This window comes from Lynx rufus, unplaced genomic scaffold (assembly GCF_022079265.1).
Source record: "Lynx rufus isolate CCGP_SWC_20201006 ecotype Redwood Valley unplaced genomic scaffold, mLynRuf1.p SCAF_1, whole genome shotgun sequence".
Classification (NCBI taxonomy): Eukaryota; Metazoa; Chordata; class Mammalia; order Carnivora; family Felidae; genus Lynx; species Lynx rufus.
This window is the reverse complement of record NW_025814823.1, coordinates 172,596,458-172,621,368: the sequence shown is the minus strand read 5'-3', so window position 1 is coordinate 172,621,368 and position 24,911 is coordinate 172,596,458. Positions and strand designations below refer to the sequence as shown.

The window sequence follows — 24,911 nt, the reverse complement described above, 5'->3', positions numbered from 1 at the left end:
AGTGCAGCTTTCTCTCTGCCCTTCTGGGCTCTGACCTGGCTCCTGGGGTTGAAATCATCCTGATGAAATATAATGATGTTTTATTTGCAACCAAGATTTTTGCTGTTGATAACTACTTTCTCTTTACATTGATAGTCGGTCGTGCACTTTCCCCTCCACTGTTCTGTTCTCATCTTGATCATCAGGATAGTCCTGGAAGGTAGCCAGGGTGGGAGTTATAATCCTCAGGTACTGATAAGAGTGTGGAGCCAGAAGTTGGTGAAATGCTTTATTAACCAGTTCTGGATGGAGCCCCTCTGTCTCCCTACCAACACCCCTACCACTGCTTGAATCTAGGTGGTCTTCTCTAGATGGGCAAACTGTGTGCCTCCCTTGGGGATTTTGAGAGCTCTGTGAATGTGGCTTATAACTAAATAGTACATATGCTTCTAGGTAATCTAATATTTTGAGCTCACCTAGAGTTGATCTACCAACGTTGATGTGGCCTTATAAAAACTCCTAATGTGGGGGGCAAGATTTGATAACATCATTTTACCTAGCAAAAAGGCGAGAGCTTAAAAATACTAAGTTGATGACTTTGAAGTTAAATTTAGCAGAGGGTAGAAGCAGAGTTAGAACCCGCAGTCTCTCTGCTTTTACTTAATAGTCTTTCCATGAAAGTGACTTTTGGTGGTCCTGCTTTCCTTATCAATCAGTTAGCCCCAAAGTCTCCTGCACGCAGCACAATTTTAATTGGCGTGTCTGCCCTGCTTTCCAGAGGAGGGGTTTACTTTGAGTGACTTAGCCAAGGATGAGAGCTTTTTATCATGCTGCTTGTGCTCAGGGAACAGCCCCGAGGAGAGCAAACAGTTGGCACCTACCTTTCTGGAGAAAAGAGCTTTGTTCACTGAATGTTTGTACAAGCCACAATTATGGCCATTTAGAGGCAACTACTTTAAACTGTCCCTCTAGAAGTCCTAGTGGGTTAGAAGAAACTTTGGGTGCATTTTGTTCCAACTCTGAGAGTTACAGGAATGACAGGGCTACTTGGTGAGAGTACTGACGGCCTCTGATTTCTGGGCAAAATCATGGAAAACTTGACACTGAACTGGAGCCACACGATAAATTCCATATTCCAATGTAGAACCTCAAGTCTTTTAAATTGTATCCTGGTCTTCGGAGTGATTGTAGGTTAGAAACGCATGAACAGAGAAGAATTTTCAGACCAAAGAAATGATTAGAGCCGACTTACAGGAGGCTGGCAGAGTACATTGGTAAATTTGTAATTTCCATTAAAACATGTTGCACTTTTAAACCCTTGAGAAGGTGAGGGAAAATGGGCTCAGTGAGTTGTGAAAAAAAGCATCACACATCACCTGGAAAACTCAATTTCAGGATGTTTAAATTGAATATAATGGCCAAATGGCTTCATGTTAAAATACAGTGAGCTTCTTGACCATAAACATTTATTGGTGCCTTTTATTTAAAGGGAGATTGCATCTGTGCAGATGTCACATTAAATTCTGCCAGTTTTCATTATGTAAATGAGCTATCCCCCGCCTTTCGGGGATCTCCCTGCAGAATGTGGGCCAGTAAGACAAGGCTCTTCCTGTCCTCTGACTTCCATGGCTAAGGCTTGTCTCCTGCTCCCAGCACTGCCAGAAATGGGTTTGCCCTCAGGTGCTGAGATGCTGTGCTAGACCAAGTCGGGCAGGGGTGGGAGTGGTAAGGAGGCACACACCTACAAGGAACTCCAGATGCCCTAGCATATCCAGGGTCTAGAGAATTGATTGTCATACTAGTCAGGTACAATACTAGTACCTTCCAGACTTTCTTGTCCCTTTAGTTGGGCCTGAGTTAGAAATTTATTGGAGGGACACCTGGGTGGCTCATTCGGTTAAGCATCCGACTTTGGCTCAGGTCATGATCTCACGGTTCGTGAGTTCGAGTCCCTCCCGTGTCAGGCTCTCTGCTCAGAGCCTGGAACCTGCTGTGGATTCTGTGTCTCCTCTGTCTCTGCCCCTCCCCCACTCATGCTCTGTCTCTCTCTGTCTCTCAAAAATAAATAAATGTTAAAAAAAATTTAAAAATGTATTGGAAATGCTGAAAAATAATATGGGAATAGTTTATGTAAGCTATGATATATCTGTACATAAGCTATCCATAAGCTAAATTGCTTAAGTAAGAAAAATGATAATCTCATAGTTTTAAACTTTTATGTCAGGTCACAGTCAGAACTGGGACCTTCTGTGACTATCCTACAAGACACTCTCCCATCTCCTATAGCCACAGGCCTAATGTAGCCAAGAATCAGACACTGCAGGTGGCTGAATTCCAGTGTAAGTTGAATTCACGGCCACATCAGATCTTTTAGGTAAAGATTAAGCATTGATAGGAAAAGATGAAATGGTGAGAATTTGAATGGAAACATTGGGGTAGATTTCAATGAATCACAATTCCTAGAGCCTACAAACTCCACTGAGTTTCCCCTTCTGCAGAAGCACTTCTCCTCCTTGTCTGATAAAGCTTGGAGACTCTACAGCAATCTGATCTCAGGTAGAGGGTGCCAGGTATATACACTCAGGTCCCCCAGGAATAAAGATTTATAATTATTTCACTAGGTAAAGAATTCTAACCAACTAAGATGCTGGCCAAACACAAAGGAAATAGGGATTTCCTAGTGGAAGAAGGAAGTTAGAAACATCAACTGTAGCCTCATGGTCAGTTGCAAAAAAGACGCAAGGCTGTGCATATTTTCTTGCTTGTTTATGCACGTATCCAATTTCCTTTTTTTACCTTCTTATTCTCTCCTATTACATCGGGTGAGCTGGTATTGGTGATGAAACTTGTCTGATGGTTAGGTTAGATGGTATCTAGGTGGATTTGCCCCTGAACTAGAAGAGAAGTGGTTACCTGACAATGGATACAATAACTGCTGGGACTTTGGGTCTCCCATTTTGGTGAGAAGGTGACTTCATTTACATTTGAATGAGAGATAGAGAAGGTTGGAGTCTTTGCTGTTGCAATTGGAAATGTCAGTTTGGAAATTTCAACCATGTGTGTGGTTGTCAAGTAGCCATGGAATGTGGCCTGTGACATGTTATCTAGCACCTGGTACCATTCCCACTCCTCCTCTCTACTCTCCCGGGAATCAAAGAGGCTGGACACTTGGGACTACTTCCCAGATTGCCTTAATAGCTGTGATCTGGATACAGTTTGGGTTCTGTCTGCCAGTGAGGTGCCTTCACGTGGATTTGGAAAAGGAGGTGGGAGCCATTATTACTCAGGCCAAGATGGCAGCAGCTGACATATAAGCTTTGGTGGGCATGAGGTCCTGCACTGACTGGCCAGAGCCTGGGGCTGTGGGCAGGTGTAAAGGCAGAGGTAGTTACCTGACTTTTGGGGGGGTCCACAACTGTGATGGCAAATGTGACAGCTCCTGGTGGCCTCCACCCACACTTTTCTGGTTCTTCTAACCGTTATGCAAACATGGAACTGCCTAAATTAAATTTCTTCTACTTGAAACATCCACTGTAGTTTATGTTCCTAACTGAACCCTGCCTAATGCATCCTAAATCCCGTCTCCTAGGAATAAACACTGAACATTTTGTATATATGGCCTTCTAAAAAATTTTATTCATGAATATTTTAAATAAATTGGATCATAGCACACACAATGTTTTGTAATCTATGCTTTTTCACTTAACTGTATGTTATGAATGGCTGTTTTAAATGCTCATCTGACTTGGAGAGGTTATATAATGGGATGGGGAAAATGGAAAAATACATCAGTAGCTCACTTTGGAATGGAGGGGTGGGTGGGTTCTAAGCAAATTAAACATGAACTCTTGTTTCCTGAGGAGATCATTTTCTTTGCCCAAAAGCTACTCTCATAACATCACCCTTTCACTGCCGGCTCTCATGATCAGTCATGTTTTCCGCTTCCGTTTCCTGTTGCTTGTTAGCCCACGGCTGTCTGGCTTCTAAGTGCAACAGTTTGCTGAAGTTTCTTTTGTTAGGGACTGAATTATGTCTCCAAATTCATATGTTGAAGCCCTGCCCCCTCAATGTTATAGCATTTGGAGTTGGGGTCTTGGGGAGATAATTCTGTTTAGTTGAGGTCAGGAGGCTGGGGACCATATGGTGCTTGTAGTGAGTGCCCTTATAAGAAGAGACACCAGAGGGCTTGCTCACAGGTACACTCTCTCCCTGCTGTGTAAGGACACAGTGACAAGGCAGCCATCTGTAAGCCAGGAAGAAAGCCCTTACCAGAAACTGACCCTGTGGGCACCTTGATTTTGTTTGGACTTCAAACCAAAGTCTAGAACTAAGAGAAAATAAGGTCCTATTGTTTAAGCTAGTCCACAGTATTTTATACAGTAGCCTAGGCTACGATACTTCTTTGAAAACTACCAGTGACTTCTTAACTGAAAACTCCAGTGACCTTTTCTTGTTTCTGGTCCTTTTCTGCAGCCTGTGCCCCTAAATCTTCTCTCCTTCCTGGTGTGTTCTTCTTGAACTCCTAGGACCTAGATCATTTCTTCTGTCCCTAAGATTGACCCTCAGCCTTGGCTCTTACCCTGGGTGCTCTCTCCCCACCTTTCACCTTGAAGGGCTGTAGCCCCAAAAAGCTGACCCCGCCTATCTGTGTTACCTCCCTCCCACTTCACTCTTCTGCCTCTTTGTCTGCAAAATGCTCTTCATTTGCCAACAGAGATAATATCCAAAGTCTCCATCTACTCTAACATAATCTATTCTCTAAAATCTCATGCCTGCTCCATGAGCCTGACCTTTCCATTTGCCCAATTATTCACCAAAAGATTCATAGATGAGACTGATCTTGCTTTGTGCTAGATGGAAAAATAGGGAGAGATGGAATTGCAGGAAGAATCAGGGCTCATCACTGATTTCCTGCTTTAGATCTTCTAAAAGAGCTGAAAGGGATACATTTCCTCCTTGTATCTAAAAAAATCTTTGTTCTTTAAAAGAATGATGGCATTTCAAGGCAAGTCTGCCTTTACTTATACGGAAGAATGTAGTTCAGCAAAACCCCCCACCGGGTCAGGTAGGCTGGGGTAGCTGGACATAGTTGACTGACAGGTGTCAAGGCAGGCAGATGTCCATCCACGTCTTATTCACAAATCAATCCAGTGACAAGGCATGAATGTGCATGCCAAAATAAAAAGGCATGGGGATTGCTAATGAAATAATATTTATGTCAAATACTACTAATTCCATAGTACTTCAGCTTAAGGTCTGGAAAGCGGGATAAGAATTACACTTTCATTGACCGTTCCCTTTTCCGAAAAGGGATCATTTCATCCCTAGCCAATAATGAGAAGGAATCTTTAAAAATCATCGTCAACAACAACAAGATCTTTTCCATGGGTCACCATATTTGATTGTTGTTTCACTGGTCCTAAATTTAGGAGTGACGCTGTACTGCTCACTAGTTGCAGAATCTTGGGTAAACTGCTTAAGCCTCTTGAAGCTTCAACTGCCTTGTTCGTAAAATAAAGGTATTGATCCCAGCTTTGATGAGCCCTAAGATCTCTGCCAGTCTGGGACTTTTCTGCCACTGCTTAGTTACACAGGTGGTGGGGACAATCTAATGCCTGCCTCCTTGGGAGCGTTTTTCTTTTGTTTTGTCGTTTAAGCTAGTAGCAAGCACTAATCATTGCTACTCTAAGAGCAATTTGGAAGCACTTCACAAATGCTTCTAAGTGAATGAAATGAAACAAGGTACATTTAGAATTCTGTGAGATGATTCTTGATGTTCCAAAGAGAGACACCTGAGAACTTTGTAATTCCATAATTGCGAAACTACCACAATAGTGTCTAATTATCAACAGTTAGTTTATCAAAGCTTCTGGGGGTTTTTTGTTTGTTTTTGGCTTTGGGGGTTTTTTTTGGCTTAAAATGGTCACTTCTTGGATCTTTTCATGTTTTCTTCCTTTTCACCAGCATCATTGGCAGCTGGTGTTCTTTGGGGAGGTTCTCTTCCTCCCCCACCCCCCCCCAAAATAAGTTACCGTTTGCCAAGAGCGACTGTATACATAACAGAAAGAAGCAAACAATGAAGTCACTTTGAGGCACTGATGCTGTGTTGTTAACTACACATCTTTACCAACCTGAAGACTCCTGTTGCACAGAGAAGCCTTGAAAACACACCTCATATTCTTGCTTTTGTAAAACTGCTGGCACCGGTGGGATGTTTCTGATTTCTCGCTCTACTGCTCTGGGTGAACCGTGCTCTCGAATAACACAGTAGAGAGAAGACCTCAAGCATGAGTGTTCTACATATTCTGCAATCACAGATTGACTATCAGCTTACAAAAGGCCCTGAGCGAATTGGCTTTTGTTCTTTCTCAGTCCCAGATTCCAGCCTCTTTTCAAGAATGATCCCAGTCATGATGTTCAGGAGATGATAAGAATATGCAGCTCTATGAATTCTTTAACCAAAGTCAGTGGGAGAAATAGCAAGTTGCGCAAACTTTAATATTTAGATTCTGTGTAACCATTTTTATACCTCATTCTTCGTGGTACAAAAGCTGGCCTGATCTCACAAGGTTGCTTTCTGCCTCTAATTGCTATTTACTTTGTTTGCACATGCTGGTTTGTACTATAGTGCTCAACATGATTACCATAAGGAGGAATCTTACCCAGAGATTTTGTGTGCTCAGCTCAGCCCCTCCCTTTGGGGTCGAGAACCTAGACCTTCCACACTTCCCTCCTGCTTGTTCTGTTTCCATATGACAGCTCAGCAGCACACACTTCTTTCCGAGTTCCTGGACTTCACTCATTTTCTTTTTATTTCTACCATCTAACCCTCATGATTTGCCTCCTTCAGTACAGTAAGTTCTCCTTCTGATCAAAATTGCCCACTCAACATGCAGCCTGAGTGTCCCTCCAGCCTCATGTCGATATCCTGCACCCCATGTGGTCTCAGCTATACTGGTCACTTGTTCCTCTCTGTTCCCATCGTCATTCACATTCAAAACAAACGGTCAGGATGGAAAACCCGTAGGTGTCTGTGAAGAAAGCCAGGAGTCTTCCCTGGTCACTACTCACCTGCAGTGCCAGACGCCCCTCCTGTGCCCACACACAGCATCCTTCTTAGGTTAGAATTTGTTGTGAACACATTTGACTCCTGGAAGACAGCATCCATCTGGTCTTTGCTTTCCTGTCCTTATTTTGGTGCTCAGATACATTGACCAAGGATCCTTGCTTTGCATTTCATGACCCTGAAAGTCTTCTGCCTAAGATAAAATTTCTAGTATGGTGTGATTCTCCTTCAGAGTGTGCTCTGACCTCGGTAAGGAATGGCCCCTGCAATCAACAGCCTCCTTTTCCTACCCCTTCCCTCTTCACTGCTGTATAAAGTTCATCCTAATAATCCCTAGAAGTAATTCCTTACAAAGCAGGAGATTTGGCAGCCACTGTATGTTTTAGAACCTGCCAAGCCAGAAGTGTTTAAGGTGGCTATTAATGATTTTGCAAATGCCATTTATACCAGAGATACAGCAGCATTTATCTGGCTTTCTTGGCTGTAAAAGAGTCTCAGCCAAGCTGAAGCTGATTACATTGGCCATGCAACAAAGGTAATTTATTCATCACACACAAAACCTCCCGTTAACTAAAATCAGATTTCTAAGTGCTGATTGAAAGGAGAACTGATATATCAGGACACAATTACCCTCTGGACCAAAAAGGCTACTCTTAAGGTACTTGTTAATTGTTTTCATTCCTAAACCTAATTATTGTTAGCTTTGCAGGTGGCTAATAATTAACTTATTCATAGAACATTAACCTATATTTTTTGCCTTCACTACTCCCGTTCTAATTCATATTTTGCATGTCTGGGGGCTTAATATCTATTCAAAGTCTCCCCAGATTTCAGGATGGCTTTTATTAAAAACACCTTATAAAGCAGGGGCTCAGCTGAATTCCTTCCCTGTGAGGATACTGATTTCTGAAGTGAACTAAGAACTCTGGAGAGTTCTGCACATTCTTTAATTTATAGCTGTGTCTCCCCAGCTTAAAATGGCAGTTGCCTCTTCTGCAAATTCCAGTGGTCACCCATCACCATCTTGGTCCACCCCAAACCCAAGACTGGAAGATTTTCTGCCCTCCTGCTGTCAACTACTTTAAGTGAATGCCAAGCCAAGGGGACTTCTCTTCTTGGCTTTCTTCATAGACACCTATGGGCTTTCCACCCTCATAGTAAATCCCCTGACAGTTTTCTCTTCTGGCTCTTCTCATCTACTTGCAAAGTAGATGCTTCAGAGGGAGTTAATGTTGTGCTCTCCACGTCCGTGTCCGTTGTGTGTGTAGTGATGGTGGTGACGTGAGGAAGAGGCATGCATGTGCTTTGAAAGACTTGGTACAATTTTAAGTTTCCTTCGCTTGCTCATAGCTAATTCAGGAACCAAAGACTGAGGGACTGTGAAGGGCTGAGAAGGGGTGGGTGTGTGTGTGTATGGCAGCATTTAAATGTTGTCTTCCTGTTACAAGTGCTAACTGGTGGAAACAGACTACTGAGAGGGGTGCACTCACTCACTGTGTCCATTTTTCTCCTCTCCCCACCTTTTCCCATCCCCTAATGCCACTGACTTACTTTGGGGAAAGTAAGTGTGGTATTTATTAGACATACCTCTCAAAGCATCCAGTCTGATCTGCACAGGTGAGGTACTGGTTTTCTGGTAGCTCCAGCCCCAACACCTTTTTACATCCCCTTCCAAGGAGAAAGCCCACCAGTGGGACTCTCCAGCTGATGGGATGTGACATTCCTGTGCACCAGACTCCTGCTTATTTTGCCCAGTGTAGCCTCCATACTCAGACTAACAGTGCTTCGGATCTTGGGTTCTTTTGTACCTCAGAATTTGAGGAGGTGAAGAAACCTAATTTCTTCAGGAAATCTTTAAAGGAAAAAAGTTTCTAGTGGGCTGTTAAATGAATCTTGTTCAGTGTGTGTGTGTGTGTGTGTGTGTGTGTGTGTGTGTGTGTGTACACAGAAGCAACCTTTCGGTTTCACATACTGACTGTGGATGTGACTAACCATTTATCTGGCCTGAAAAGAGTCCTAGCTAGTTCATATGGCTGAGGGGATAGGGTGGGGAAGATCTGTTTCTCTCTGAATTTCTTTCCTGCCCTTCAAAGCCATGTTCTCTAGGAATTTGTCTTCTATCTCTGTCAGTGGTAGCTGACTCTCCTTTTTTCTCAGGGAGGAAGATGAGTACTCAGAACTGCGATCAGAACTCAGCCAGAGTCAGCACGAGGTCAACGAAGACTCTCGAAGCATGGACCAAGACCAGACCTCTGTCTCCATCCCTGAAAACCAGTCCACCATGGTCACCGCTGACATGGGTGAGTCTGCCTGCCATTGCATGAAACCAGAGTTTGGTTTCTGGATTGTAATGGGAATTTTAGAAATATGAGGCAGCCTGAATTAAAATTTAATTAGTCAGGGAGTTTGGTGAGTAGATGAAGGCATATCCATTTGAAGGTCCCTTATATGCTCCTTTATTGGAACTGAAGAGCTGAATTAGCTTTCTGCCCTGATATTTGTGATTCAAACATATGCCACCTCTATTTGAAAAATCTGGAAGTAAGGAAAAGGCTATTGTAGTGTTCCAAGTTCAAGTAAAATCTGAACCATGATGGCAGGGATGGGAAGGATGGAATGGGTGGCAACACATTATAGTGGAAGAACCAATCGTTTTTAGCAACTGTTGGGTAAGAAGGAATCTGAAATAACTCCAACATGTTGATCCTAAGTGACTAAGGACATGCTCATATTTCTTAGTCAGGAAGTTTGGTTGAGAAATGAGTTGGGAAATAGATACGTTATGTTTGAGGTTGTAGAGAAATGCCCATCTGGGAATACCTGGTATTTTAAACTGCAGGTCGTGACCTGATAGTGGATCTTGAGATTATATGAAAATAACTTTTAAAGTGAAATCATATAGGAAAAAAATACAATGACAACGCTGCTTCATGAGACTTATTTGTTGAGTGTGTGTGTGTGTGTGTGTATGTATGTAGTAAGTTGCCAAATGAAACATTTCAGCTGTGGGCTGTAGTCAACCCACAAAATGTTGCAAAACCACTGGTCTGCTTGGAGATGCTTAACTGGATCTTTGGAGAGATTGGGGTTGAGGATAAAGCCTTTGAAGTTACGAGGTAAGGTGATCTCTGTGGTCCAAAGCGTGTGGGGTCAGAAGGAGGAGGAGCACCATATCTTAGGAAATGGTCACATATAGGGGGGAGGTGGAGGAAAAAGGAGAAGGAGGTGTAAATATAGTATAACTTTCTTGGAACCTAAAATTTCACTGGGGAGAGACTTTAATAGTACACATTTATATTCATTATAAAATTTAGGAACACAGTACCATGAGAGTTTATCAAAGGAATTTGATTCAGTTTAAGATTCTAGAATAGCTTCCTCTAGGAAGTGACATTTGAGCTGAGAGCTGGAGGGTAAGTAGAAATTAACCAAGTAAATGAAGAGATGCATTCAGGGGAGGGTGGGGGAAGTGGATGCATTCAAGGAGATGAAAAAACCTCATCATGTATGGAGGGCCCAGAGGTGTGAGACGGAGGCTGGAGAGATAGGTAGGGGCCATAGCATGCAAGATACTATAGACCATGTGAGGAAGGTTGACCTATATTCAAGGATGCACAAGAAACCACTGAAAGGTTTTAATAGTGTGGGAAGGGGATGAGATGATCAGATTTGCATTTTGAATCCATCATTCTGTAGTAAGAGAATTGGTGGATCAAGAATGAATGGGACCTGGGTGGCTCAGTGGGTTAAGTGTCTGACTTCAGCTCAGGTCATGATCTCACGGGCAGCCTGCTTTGTATCCTCTGTCCCCGCCGCCCCCCACCCCTTCCCCCACATGCGCTTGCATAACTGTGTGCTCTCTCACTCTCTCACTCAAAAATAAATAAACATTAAAAAAAAAAAAGTGGGGTGCCTGGGTGGCTCAGTTGGTTGGGAAACCAACTTTGGCTCAGGTCATGATCTCACAGTTTGTGAGTTCGAGCCCCACGTCGGGCTCTGTGCTGACAGCTCAGAGCCTAGAGCCTGCTTCGGATTCTATGTCTCCCCCTCTGTCTTCCCCCTCCCCTGCTCACACTCTGTGTCTCTCTGTCTCTTAATAATAAATAAACGTTAAAAAAACAAGTATGAATGGGGGAGGCCAGCTAGGAAACCATTGCTAATGTCTCAGTGGGCACAATTATCTCTAGGATCAGGGTGGTGGTAGTTGAGATCCAGAAAGGTATAAAACTGATAAGATCTGCTGAAGGAATAGAAACAGAGGGTGAAAGGAGAAAGTGTGTGTATGGAGATGTTCTCTAAGTGTCTGGATTGTACAATAGACGGATGATGCTGCCAGTCGCCAACACGGGAGCACAGGAAAAAGAGCCAGGTGGTTTTGCTTCGAGTTTTGTTTGGTTTTCTTTTACTTGAGGGGATGGGAGTGTAGGATGGAGGTCATATGTTTTATGTGGGCATAAGTCTGAGGTGTCTGTCTCGAAGTCTGTGGGTGTAGATGCTTCAGAAGGCAGCAGGTATACATAAGAAGCCAAGAGGAGAGGTCTAGGCTGAAGGAAAGCAGTTAGGAGACACTGGGTTATTGCAGATAGTTGCTGAAGCAGTGGGAGGCCATGCATAGAGCAAGGAGTACAGGGAACGGGAGCCTGGGCTTTGGGGGCCGCCAGCTGAAGAGGAGACTCTATAGAGCTCCTGGCAGGGACATGCCTCTCATCATTTTAGTCTCAGTTTAAATGCATCTCCTCTGAAAGCATCTCGTGAGCACCAGTCTGTGCAAGTTCCTGAGTTGACTCTTCGCTGCCCCACTTGTCTCCTTCTATTGAATTGAAATTTTAAAAAAAAAGTTTTTTTTAATGTTTGTTTATTTTTGAGAGAGAGAGAGAAACAGAGCGTGAGCAGGGGAGGGGCAGAGAGAGAGGGAGACACAGAATCCGAAGCAGGCTCCAGGCTCTGAGCTGTCAGCACAGAGCCTCATGTGGGGCTTGAACTCATAGACGGTGAGATGATGAGCTGAGCCGAAGTCAGACGCTTAGCCGATCGAACCACCCAGGTGCCCTTCGAATTGAAATTTTAAATGATATATTTCTAGTTCTTTGCTTGACTGACTCTCCCACTAAACTCCACTGGGCAGAAGTATCTTTATTCTAATAGAGTTCCAGAGCCCACCACCAGGCCTGGTACACGGTGTGTGTCCAGAGATACTTGCTGGAATGAACAAGTAAAGCAGTCGGTGAGTCCATCAAGCAGTCGGCCAGCCAAAGGCGTAGGAAGGAAACGAGGAGAGCCATGTTTAGGAAGCCAGCGGGGCAGAGAGAACTCAAAAAGGAAGGAAGAGGTCAGCAGGATGGATTGCTCCTAATGCCAGCAAAGTCACTGAGAGCTGTAAACTGAAACTGATGTGACCTCAACAGAAAAGGAGTGAGGAGTGGAGACACCTTCTAGGTCCTCAAGCTCTTGGCTTCAGGCTGAAACTGCCTCTCTAAACTCACCTGAACCCATATCCCAGGCCTTAAGTTAGAACACACACAATCTTCTGGGACCATCCCAGCTGTGGGCTCAAGTCCCACGTGCTGCTCTATCAGCATCGGGGTCTCAAACCTTTGTGGTCCCAGGCTTCTGGACTCCGTCTTCCAGCCTTGGGAGTGGGACAGGTGCTGACGGCCAAGATGTTCCCATTCAAGCAAAGAGATGTGCCTATACTGATCCCTCCATTCATGTCTCTGAAAGTGTTTTATGAAATTGAATCAGTGCCCAATACTCCAACAATGTTGCTTAAGCAAAGTGGGGGAGTGGGGGGATAAACCTGCCTGAGTGGACCGGGCATCTTTCTGGTGGGGCTTCTCGGGGCTCCTGATGGAGCATTCGATAGCTCAGGCTGTCTGCCCAGGAGCCAGTATCTGCTTGTCTGCGCTATGAGCTGGCTTCGTTTTTCCAAATCATTAATCTCAAATCCTTTCTTTCCATCCTTTTCCTCACTACAAATATATGTTTGTTATAGCCAGGGATTGTACCTTTGCTGATGGGACTGAGCTCCTGGTGGAAAGGACCCTGTCGACGCAATGCCTGTATGTGTTCTCTGCCCACACAGGCGGCCCTTATTCATCTGTTGAATAACTCACTGGGTGCTGTGCAAGGGGGATATGAGTCACAGGATCTGCCCTCAGATCTCTGTACTCTCACACTTTGTTCTCTCATACCCAGAGTAACATCCCGATTCCTGACCATTGACAATAGGCCCCCACAGAGCTGAGCATCTCCTACCTCAGGCGGGCCCCCTCCCTAATCATCCCTCATTTTCCCCCAGCTATGGCCACACTGGCCTCCTTGCTGCCCCTCACGCCTGACCAGCTCATCTTGTCTCCCTGCTCCTTCTGCCTGGAGTGCTCCTTCCCAGAGCCAACCCTCGGCTTCCTGTGCATGGCTGCTGGCCAGCCCCAGTCAGAGGGCCCTGGTGGAGCACTGTGGCCTTCCCTCACCCTCACTGCCAGGTGCTGTCCTCCTTTTCTGCCTTCATTTCTCCTCACAGCACTTAGTGCTTCCTGGTGACACATTGTATGTGCATTTATTTCACTGTGCATTACCAGTGCTTACCAGTCCCTCACACTGGAATCTAGAATGCAGGCACCACGAGGGCAGGGACTTGCACTGTCCTGTGTGCCAGTATAACAGTGCCCACACAGAGGAGGCCCCCAGTACTAAGTGTTAGGGAATGCCATCTTGGAGCTCCCGGCTCTCCAGAGGATGCACGCAAGGAAACAGGGAATGACCAGCACTGAGGTAAGGGCCACAAGAGGAGGTGGACAGGGGCTCCTAGCAACACCCTTGGGCAGGAGCATCGGAAAATACATCCCAGAGGTCACATCTAGCAGAACTCGGGGGACAGGCGGGAGCGATGCAGGTAAAGAGCAGGAGGCAGGGGGAGAGCCTAGGAGGCAGAGGGCTGGCACCCGCTGGGTCCCTGAGGAGGGCAGGCACAGGGACATCAAGGAGGAGGAGCGCATCAGGGCTTCTGCAGAGTGCCGCCCCTGTGTGCGTTCATCGGAACTGGACGGCTGCCTCTTCTTACTCCTTTGCTGTTTTCCAATTAAATGGCTTCAATAGGGGAAAAAGCTTCCATATATAAACACCGTTATAGGAAATCATTAAAAAGCAGCCATTTCATTATGGTTGCTATATTTGCAAACCTGCATTAGCAACCCAGAGGTTTTCTTGAGCCGGATTTTATAGGCAGAGTTTGCTGCAGTATATTCACCAGTCTTCATTCAAGATAGCAGGAGTTAAGTCCAATCTGCTCCCTTCATCAGAAGCACTTTTCTTGTTTTCAGACCCCACCCATCAGAGCCAGGCTGCCCAGTCAGTGAGCTGGCTCCTAGGTGGTGTCCTTGGGCCCTGAAGGAGTAAACCAGCAATTTAGAAAGTGCTTCGACACACCTAACCAGTCCTATGAAGGAGACAGATCCCAGCAGTGTCACACGGCATCTTAAAATAAATTGCTTTACCTCTGTTCAAACCTGGTCACACAGTTGTTTGGAAAATAAAGGTAATTAAGTAGACAAAGACAAGGTAGGAATTACGGCTTGGGAATTTTATTCCCTCAATTTGGTAAATAGCTCTAGTTAGGGAGAGGCTGGCTAGAACAGATAACGTGTTTTGCTCACTCTGTGTCGAGCATTTACATGCATCTTCATGTTTAATCTTCAGCCTTGAAAGGAGGCCCTGTAAATCTCCTCATCTGTAAAATTGGGCTAACAGAGTTCAGAGGGGGTGAGTCATTTGTCCAAGGCCACACAGCTAAGCAGTTGTTACTGTTGTTGGCGCCCGTGTTTCTGTAGATGGCTTTGCTCTTACGTGCCTCTGCCTAAATCGTGAAACGTGCCTACGGTTAGTGTGTTCCACTTAACTGCGATCCTTTGAGGTCTCTAGTGCTGATGGGGGAATTTAGGGAGCAGCTGTGTGATCACAGCACCTGGCTTCGTAGCAGAGTATTTGTTGTTAATCGAGATTTTGCAGACCTCCATCTTAGAAACAACACTTTTAGGCCAAACGATTCTGGCTCTTGCCATAGAGCAGAACACAGATGTGTGTGCATGTTCGTGCGTGTGTGGCACACTCTCCAGCAGGCTGCTCTCCCAGCTCTGCTAATGGAACAGAAGAGCTCATCTGGAGCAATTGTTTGTAAAAACAAAATCCTCGATCCAGTGGACCTTTGCACAGCCTGCGTTGGGTTCTGCTCCTTATTTTGAGATCTGTTCTGTTTTAGGTGAGAAATTCTTCTTTTCTGGGACCTAGCAATGCCCAACTATTCCACCCTTAGGGATGAAAGGAAGCATATGATACCTTGTTGGCTGGTGGGATCATTTAGATAGAGATTTCCTCCTTATGCATAGTTTTTGGAGGACAACCAAGGAAGAATTTACACATGAAACCTGGCTCTTTGGCACAGCTGTGACTATGAAATATGTTTAACGTTAAAGCCAGATTTTCCCAGCTTAATGGCCGATGAGGCTTAATGGCTTCAGGAAAAATGTTCCAAAGTGTCAAGCAGCCACTCCCAGTGAGGAGAAAGGGGGGTCGGGGCAGGGAAAGGCAGCCCTGCCTCCTCCAAAAACGATTTCTGTAGGGTTGGAGAGAAGTGTTGACAAAGGCAGGGGAGCCTGTCTGGAGAAAATTTGCATGTTATTAGGAATGAGGGTGACTAGAATGGATCCTGCAGCAAAAAATATTTGACAGTCAAATCATTTATAACCTGATTATGGAACTTTGAGGAACCAGGCCACAGGTTGGAAAGGTTAGATGGGACTGAAAATAGCATCTTGAGTAGTTGATGGAATAGGCCAAGCCTTTTGTTGCCTTTTTGTTGCCTTTTTGTTTTTCCTTCTCCTCACTTTAACTGGGCAGCTACATTTCCCCTAAGCCGTGCACAGTGTTGGTCATGCCTGAGAACCAAGCCTAGAGGAGACTTTGAAGTTCTGAACATTGACTCACTGGAGGACTCTTTGAGGTGGCTGTGTGCTTTCTCCATGGGATCTGAGCCTGGTCAAATAAGACCTGTCTGCGAATGTCAACAGGGCAGAGTGACTGAGGAGTGCATCTGAAATCATTCTGGAACTTTCCTTACAGTAATCAAGCTTGAAAGCAGGCAGGGTCACTGCTCTACTTCAGTTTATGTGACTTGAGTACAATTTGAGGGAAATGTTTCAAATAGTTTTTTAGCCCCCGAAAAGACACTTTTCAAAAAGACTCCACCACATTCATTCGAAGCAAGTTTCCATAAATGTTGGGATTCAGGAACTCCTTTTATAATATAAGTTGTCTCAATTTTTTAAACGGGCTGTGTCTCTTCAGGTGAAATTGTTTTTTTGATTGTTGGAAACGCATGACATGTTTTTCCTTAAAACCAGCATTATAAGGGAGTGTTCGCTTCCAAGACCAGCCTGTGAAAGCCTGCTTTAATCTGTAATGGGAATAAAGTACGGGACCCTCATCTGTGTTACTATAACCCGGACCAGCACGGTGGCCATTGTTCCTGGGAGAAAGGATTGTGTCAACCATATTTGGATGTCAGAGGCACATCTCCTCCCTTCTCCTGGAAGCTTTGGAAATTTTCCCATCCCTACCACAGTGAGAGCCCCGGGGTCTGGGACTGGTACTGACAGCCTGCTCCGCACTGCCACTCTTGGCTCTCGAGGCTTGAGACGGGCCTGTCTGAAAAAGGCCCTTGAGCTGAAATGGAAGATCCAGGCACTGAGGAAGGACCATTTGGACCAGAGGTTAGTTAGTGAGCTTGGGGAGAGAGTGATCAGAGGTGATGTTGCAGAGAAACAAAGCGTGTTAAAACTGCAAAGTGACATTAGCAAAAATGAAAACAAATTCAGGCTGGTACGTTTGGGCTGAAATAGAAGTCCTGAAAGTACAGGGGCGCCTGGGTGGTTCGGTAGGTTGGGCATCCGACTTTGGCTCAGGTCATGATCTCACGGTTCATGGGTTCGAGCCTCGTGTCGGGCTCTGTGCTGACAGCTTGGAGCCTGGAGCCTGCTTTTGTATCTCCCTCTCTCTGCTCCTCCTCTGCTCATGCTCTGTCTCTGTCTCTCTCTCAAAAATAAATAAACATAAAAAAAAAAATCCTGAAAGTATAACTTGGTTTCTTTTGGGAAAAGAAACACATCCCTTCCAGCTAAGTTAGGACCCAGCCGGCGTGGTAGCTGGTGGCTCCCAGCCTGACTCATGTCTGTGGTCTTGGGGGATAATTTGGGTGTGGCAGTGACACTTTCCAGAAAGCATTCTGGTTCTCGTAGCTGCACGGAGAAATCGAACATCACAGGGGTCCCTACATTAAATCTAGACTCAGTGTGTCCATGCTCTGTCGTACCTTCTGGCCTTGAATGCTCAAGTATTTATTTCCCCCTCAACTTTTTATTTTGAAAAACTTAAAACTTACATAAACAGTAAAATGAACCCCTATAAACCCATTGCCTGTATTCACTAGCTGTTAATGTTATGCGATTTTTGTTATTTGATTTTTGCGCACATGCATGAATTTTTTTTCTGAGCTCTTTGAAAGTAAGTTGCAGACATCATGCAACTCACTTCATGCCTCACCCTAAATATATCAGCACAAACCTCTTAAGAACGGGGAACTTCTCTTTTTTAACCATAGCACTTTTATCATACCCGAGAATTTTAACCCAGATGGAACGATATATATAGTCCATATTCAAATTTTCCCAAATGTACCATTAATGTCTTTTGTTGCTTTTGTTTAATCCAGGATCCAGTCAAGGCTCACACATGATATTTAGTTACCATGTCTCTTTATGCTCCTTTAATCTAAAACAGGTCCCCCACCTTTCTTGTCTTTCATGACATTGACCTTTTTGAAGAAGCCAGGTTAGTAGCGTCTTAGTAGAGTCCCTCAATCTAGATGGTCTGATTGGTTTTTTTAGTGTTAGATTTGAGATTAGCAGTTTTTGCAAGAATATACATGGGTGATGATGTGCCTTCACTACTACTGTGTTGCCACAGGAAGTTCATGATAATCAGTTTGTCCGTTAATGGCAATCTTGAGGTGCTTTTAAGCTATCACAGCCCTGTTCTTCTGAGTCTTCCTGTCTTCAGGAGACACAGGCCCTGTGTACATTACGCAGCGTGCAACCTTTATGGATACCGTCTTACTCCCTTCTTGCGGACCCTTCTGTTGTCTTCTGTTTCTTCCTTTTCTGTCTTGCTTTGTTCTGGTTTTGCTTATTCCTTGCTGCATGCTGTGTGAAGGGGACTGCTTACAAAGGAAAGCCACAGCCCTCCTGGTTTCAGCCTTAGAGCCACGACAGCAGCCGAACTGTTACATCCTTAGGAATTCACATCTGGCCTGTTAGTGGAACGTCTAGGTCAGTGCTGAAAGAATCTGTAGCCCTTTGCTCCACTTGACTTGCCTTACAAGGCACAATGTATGCCCAGGCGAAACAGCAGTAGGGGGGATGTGTGCTGGCCCTTGGAAGGCCGTGGGAGTTATGATTATGCCCTGGGCTGCTGCACCACACAGGTAAGGCCTTTGGACTGTTCACAGCAGGCCTTCTGATGCTTCTCTCTCTAAGACTTGCTCAAATTCACTGTGCCTAGCATCTGTAACTTGAGTGGACACATCCACCTTAGGGATCCACCCGATTGAAAGCTTTCTGCCTTTTTAACAGGGTGTGGTATGCCACGTGATAGGTCTTAGATTTGATGATTCTTTACCAGTGAGCCGACTAACAGCAACTGGATACTTGTAAAAGTTGATTTACAAAAAAAGTCTTTAATTTCTTTTACACGTTCAGCTCAGGTGGTCTTGTTCGAGCACTGCTCCGTGCCCGCTGTTGTGAGCATCTGGGAACACAAGGACTAATAAACAGTCATTGGTCCCCAGGGCTGGACCTAGTAGGGTCGATATGTCAGTTAATAAGTAATTACAGGGAATGTGATGCCTCCAAGAAAGAAGTAAATACAAGACTATAAGTGGGTAGGGGTGGGCAAAATGCATGAAGGGGGTGGGAGATATAGGCTTCCACTTTTGGAATGAAGGAGTCACAGGGATGAAAGGCACAGCACAGGGAATACAGTCAGTGGCATTATAATCGCGCTGTGTGGCTACACTTGTGAGCTACACTTGTAGCTACACTTGTGAGCACAGCATAGTGTATAGACTTGTCCAGTCGCCACGCTCTACACCTGAAACTAATGTAATGTTGCGTGTCAACTACACTACAATTTAAAAAAATTTTAAGGAATAATTTTTTTTTTAAGACCATGGGTAATCAGGGAAGGCTTTCTAGAAAAAGGGTATTTCGAGGCAAAGCCTGAAAAACAGCTGCTAGGAAGAAGAGAGGGAGAAGCATCCAAACAAAGCCAGCAAATGACCGTTAACTCTGGAGCAGAAGCCCCAGGAGCGTGCGCTCTTGAAGCTGCAACCATGTTTTGGAGCAGAGCCGTTCTGGTAAAGGTGCACAGCTCAGAATCGGGCGGACCAGGGGAAGTGTTTCTAATGTCTAATGTTTTATCAGGGTTAGGGCTTTTACAGGGGGTTCAAAAAAACAGAGAACAGGCAGCCTTTGACACCTGATGCAAAATGAACTAACTCTGGGATAGTTTCTTGTATGGAACTTTAGGGCTAGGCTTCATTGATCCTGAGGAAGAAAGAAGAAAACTAGTGTGTGTGTTTAACCAAGCAAGAATGCTGGTCTGGGTTAGTTTTCATAGCCACGAACACCCTCTTACCCTCTTTCCCGATTCTCCCAGGACTTGGGTCTTCCCTCAGACAGCAACGTAAAAACCTAAGCCTCTGGGTTCTCATTGGAAGATGAACCTGAGCTGTCTTGTCTTCAGCTCCTCTCCGAAATCTAACTGGGAAAAGTTGTATCTAGAACTAACAGCAGAGGCAGGGCTGCAGACTGATGGATGGGGGGGGACGTGGCAGGTGGGGTTCAGTGTGCGGCTGTGAGGGAAGCAGAGGAGCACCGTGGCCATGCTGAGTCCAAAGCGGCCAGCTGCTGGCCACTCCACAGATGGTTGTCGTGTGAGGAGCCAGGCCCAGTATTGCCAGACCTGATTTTACAACAATAGCCATAAATTCTAATGACTTTCAAATGTTGACAATTAATTCAAAACTGTTTTCAAAAAAACCAAAAGGGCTGTGCCAGATACCAACCCCTTCTTGTCCAAACACAACACATCCTGGACTGCAGGTGGCTAGTTGCCTCCTCTGGCCAAAGGGAGATGCTCATTCCATTTATTCATCTGTGTCCTCTGTTTCATCTTTCCAGCAAATTAAACAACTAAAAGGCACAAAGCCAAGACTGTGTGAACTTACGCCTTCCCAGAATTCCCTTCACATTGTACTTTAATGGCCCACAGCTTAATTTTAATTGAAGGTTAGTGTAAGAAATCATGAAATTCGTCTGTGTTTAAAAGTGTGTCTGAGGAGACTGGCAGTCACATCGCTTTACAGCACATGTGAAGTCCCTTATACCTAAATTCTTTTAGCATTTGTTGCTAAGAACACATTGTCTCTCTTGTGAAACTGGCATGCTTCCTCCTTTCTGACAGGACATGTTTCATTTTTGCTCTGGCTGCCAGGAAGCTCAGGGCTAAGTGGAAGTGTCCGCCCCAGCAGCTGTGTGAGTCTCCGTTTGCATCCTCAGCCTTTCCCTGGTTCCGATTATTGTCCTTCCCCCTTACATGTGGTGTTTGCTACGTGCTACTTGAGATTCTTCTTTGGAAAGATAAAAATAACCTCCATTAACTCCATTAACAGAATGTGTATTCGGTATGAAGGGCCTTTCCTCTTTGCCCTCTAGACAAGGGACCAAGCCATCACCTTGTGACATAAGGCACAGCACAGCCTGAGGTACTATAGCGAGTCTGCCTCAGTGTGGTCCTCATGCTGCCGTCCCATGACCAGCGTGCAGTTCAGTGGCAATAAGTACATTCAGAGTTGTGCAACCCTCACCACCACCCACTTCCGGGACTTTGTCATCCCCTCAAACCGAAAGTGTGTATTGCCCCATTCCCCCCAGTCCCTGGTCACCTCTGTGCTTCTTTCTGCCTCTACTCTAGGTACCTCTTATAAGAGGAGTCCTTCACTTGCCCTTTCCTAACTTGCTTACTTCACTTACTATAATGTTCTCGAGGTTCATCCGTGTTGTAGCATGTGTCCAAGTTTCCTTCCTCTCTAAGGCCGAATGACATTCTGTTTTGTATAGGCCACATTTTGTTGACCTGTTCGTTGGTCAGCGAACTTGCGTTGCGTCCACCTTTGACTGTTGTGAATAAGGTTGCTATGAACATGGGCATACAAGTATCTGTTTGAGCCCTATGTTCAATTCTTTTGAAACTGGATTGAGACATGGGATTGCTGGATGATAGGCTAGTTCTAGTTTTAATTTTTGAGGAACTGCCGTACTGTTCTTCACAGCGGTTGCGTCCTTTTACATTCCCACCAGTGGAGCACAAGGATTCTAATTTTCTCTCCACATCCTCGCCAACACGTGATTTTCTCCGGTGGTTGTTTTAAATAGTGGCCAGCCTGATGGGTGTGAGGTGATACCTTGTTGTGGCTTTGATTTGTAAATGAGGCACCTTTTGTTCAGTCTGGAATATTTGGTCCCTGTCTTATCCTGCTCCTCTGGTCCCTTAACTTAACAAGCAGTCCCTTCATCTCGTTCGCCTTTTGTAGAGACTCTCAGTGGCAGGAGCCAGATTACGTAGGGCACCGTAGGCCAGGAGAAGGGATGGAGAGTTTATTCCAAGTCAGTATCTAGAGGAATATACCACAGACTCAGAAAGATTACTCCACCCTGTATGGAACAGCCCCAGTGCTCAGGTGAATGGTAGTGAGTGACTCGTGCTATGGGGCGGCACTCAGCTATGGGGCGGGGGGTGGAGAATATCTGCTTCTGCCCACCTAGCCACCTTGTCCTCCTAAACCGAACAATAGCAAGAGACAGCCAAGTGTCCCCTGATTCGTGTAAAGCCACGGTGCAGAGCTCTGCGGATAACAGGCAGGAGTGTGTGGCGTTCATCTTCCAACCTTTGCATTACACATTTGGCTTCCTAAGACCAGAGAAAGCATTTATAGCTCTCTTTGGTTTGAAGAGAAAACGCTCATCTGCTTTCAGTCTGTATGTTAATATACATCCCCTCTTCAGCTCTCCTGACTCTCCATCCTGTACTAGCACCATGTTCCCTATGGTCACTTTCCCCATGATGCTGGTAGACAGCTGAGAGAAGGGACCGTGGCATTTTCTCGTACATCTGTGAGCCTCTCAGGGTTGAGGAGAGTCTCCTGTTCATTTTTGTATCCTGTTTCTAGCTTGAGGCGGGGCTCAGCAACTGTTTGGTTAAGCAATAAGAAAGACGCACTGGCCAGATTTATATACCCTCCTCCTGTTCCCTATGACCCAATATCATTGGCATACAGCCTGGTTCCACCTCTCAGGTCCTGCCATGAGAGAACATCAGCAGACGTGTGATACCTTGCAACCACTGTATCAAGTGCAGCTGTGCTAGAGAAATCCGTATGGAATGGCTGAATAGCGGCGTCTTTATTCCTCATCCTACTTTTAAGCACTTAATAATACAAATCATGCAGGGGTGCCTGGGTGGCTCAGTTAGTTTAGCATCTGACTTTGGCTTAGGTCATGATCTCGTGGCTCTTGAGTTCAAGCCCCGCATTGGGCTCTGTGCTTACGGCCCAGAGCCTGGAGCCTGCTTCAGATTCTGTCTCTCTCCCTCTCTGCCCATTCCTACTCATGCTCTGTCTCTGTCTGTGTCTCTGTCTCTCTCTCTCTCAAGAATAAGTAAACATTTAGGGGCGCCTGGGTGGCTCAGTCGGTTAAGCATCCGACTTTGGCTCAGGTCATGATCTCGCGGTCTGTGAGTTCGAGCCCCGCGTCAGGCTCTGTGCTGACAGCTCAGAGCCTGGAGCCTGCTTCGGATTCTGTGTCTCCCTCTCTCTCACTGCCCCTCCCCTATTCACGCTCTGTCTCTCTCTGTCTCAAAAATAAATAAACGTGAAAAAAAATTAAAAAAAAAAAGAATAAACATTTTAAAAAGTTAAAAAAAAATAATACAAGTCACTCGGGAGTGTGTGTTACTCCATCACAGTGGAGCAAGAGCCCTGCACCTCGAGGTAAAAGATGATTTGGAGAAACTTCTCTGCTTATTACTTAGAATGAAGTGTGCTCCAGAGACAGTTCTATCGGCATGCTCCGGACCTCCTGGCCTTGAGTTGGTGGTAGGCGCCTGTACTCCATCTCCAGAGAGCCTTGTACAGTGAGGAGTGCCTCTCAGTTGTCAGCAGCTCAGGGCATGGTCTGTGATGAGGACAAAAAGAGTAAGGTTGATAGAAAACATGATGCTACTGGCAGCCTGTGTTTGTAGTCTGTCTGTCTCTTAAATATATGATGTGAGGTTCATATTTGCCCACTTAAAACTAATTCTTGATCGCCTACACTATTCTTGTTGAAGAATAGTGATCTATTCTTGTTGATCTATTCTTGTTCTTCCACACTGGTGAGGAAGATCAAAGTTTCTTCTTTTCACATTTCAGCAGAGATAAGATAAGAAACACCTAAGTCAGATCAGATAGTGGTAATTGGCATGAAGGAGATAGGATAATAGGGTAGGGACTGAGCTGGGAGAGGAGCTGGAACCCCAGGCTTTAGGTAGGGAAGAGGCTTGATGAGGAGGTGGCATTTGAACTAAGAACTGAGTAAGTGGAGACCTGGGTAGAAAGAAACAGCAGAGGAAAAGAAAGTCCTGGAGCAGACAGGAGATTGGCATGCTCCAGGGATGGAGAGAAGGTCAGGAGTATGAATGGAGTGAGGGGGAAGGGAAGTTGGGCAGATGAGGCAAGGACAGCATCAGCGGTTCTCATGCTGGCTGCACGTGAGTGTGATCTGAAGAACTTTAAAAATGTTCCCAGTACCCAAGCCCCACCTCCAGAGACTGTGATTTAATTGGTCTGGGGTGGGGCCTGGACATTGGTAATTTATAAAAGCTCTCCAGAAAATTCCATGGTGCAGCCTGGGTTGAGAACATCATCAGTCCTGATGATGCAGAGTCTCACAGACTCTGGTGAGGAGTTTGGACTTTCGTTGAATGACAGCAGGAAGCCATTAGGTGGTCTGGGCTAGGGGAATAACAGCTGACTTATGTCCTTAAGAGGCTCACTTTGGCTGCAGTGTGGGGAGCAGAGGTTGGAGGTTTGTTCAGGTGGTTCCATGGAGAAATCATGGTAGTTTGAACTGTGTTGATATCTGTGGAGATGGTAAGAAGAACTCACTTTGGGGATAAGCTTTGGCAGTTGCACTCACAAGATGGATTGGGTTCTGGACGTGAAGCAAAAAGAAATGAAGCTTGCCTGAGAGTTAGCCTGAGTAACTGAGTGGATGGTGATGCCCTTCCAGAGATGGGCAGGAACGGGTGGGAGAGGAGGGTGAATAATTGGGTCCATTGGTTGGTGTGAAAGCCTCAGGCTGTCTTCTCTCTAGATTGAGGTAACTTGGAGATCCGGGCAGTCAAATACGGTTGGCCAAAATATTCTGATAAAGCCCACTGAGTGTTTTGAAGTCTTCCAAAGGTAAACACCAAAAACAATGGACTGTTGTAGTGCATGTACTGAGGAAGGGGGTGGAGGATGGAGAAGAGAAACTAGACGTTGAGCTCCTTTCATGCAGGAGGCAGATTGGCTGTAGGGGAAGAATGTACCCTGAGAGGCTGCTTAGAGCTAACACCTGTCTTGCAATAAGAAAAGAATCCAAAGTAACAGGTTATTTGGGTTTGGCTTTAAGGGGATTTTTTCCCCCAACAAAATTATCTTATAAAATATTTGTAGCTC

The 24,911-nt window shown here is 45.3% G+C and overlaps 1 protein-coding gene across 2 annotated transcripts in view; it reads left to right on the top strand.

The window, feature by feature from the left end:
• The window catches only part of MCC (MCC regulator of WNT signaling pathway), a 278,022-nt gene that overhangs the window by 175,390 nt on the left and 77,721 nt on the right, over nt 1-24,911 (top strand). Inside the window, exon 4 of one of the 2 annotated variants that reach the window (XM_047090287.1) lies at nt 9,203-9,345. In XM_047090287.1, the coding sequence (XP_046946243.1) occupies nt 9,203-9,345 (143 nt within the window). Of the gene's footprint in view, nt 1-9,202; nt 9,346-10,015; nt 10,162-24,911 lie in introns of those variants that run through there. The other variant, XM_047090297.1, reaches the window with a different exon arrangement.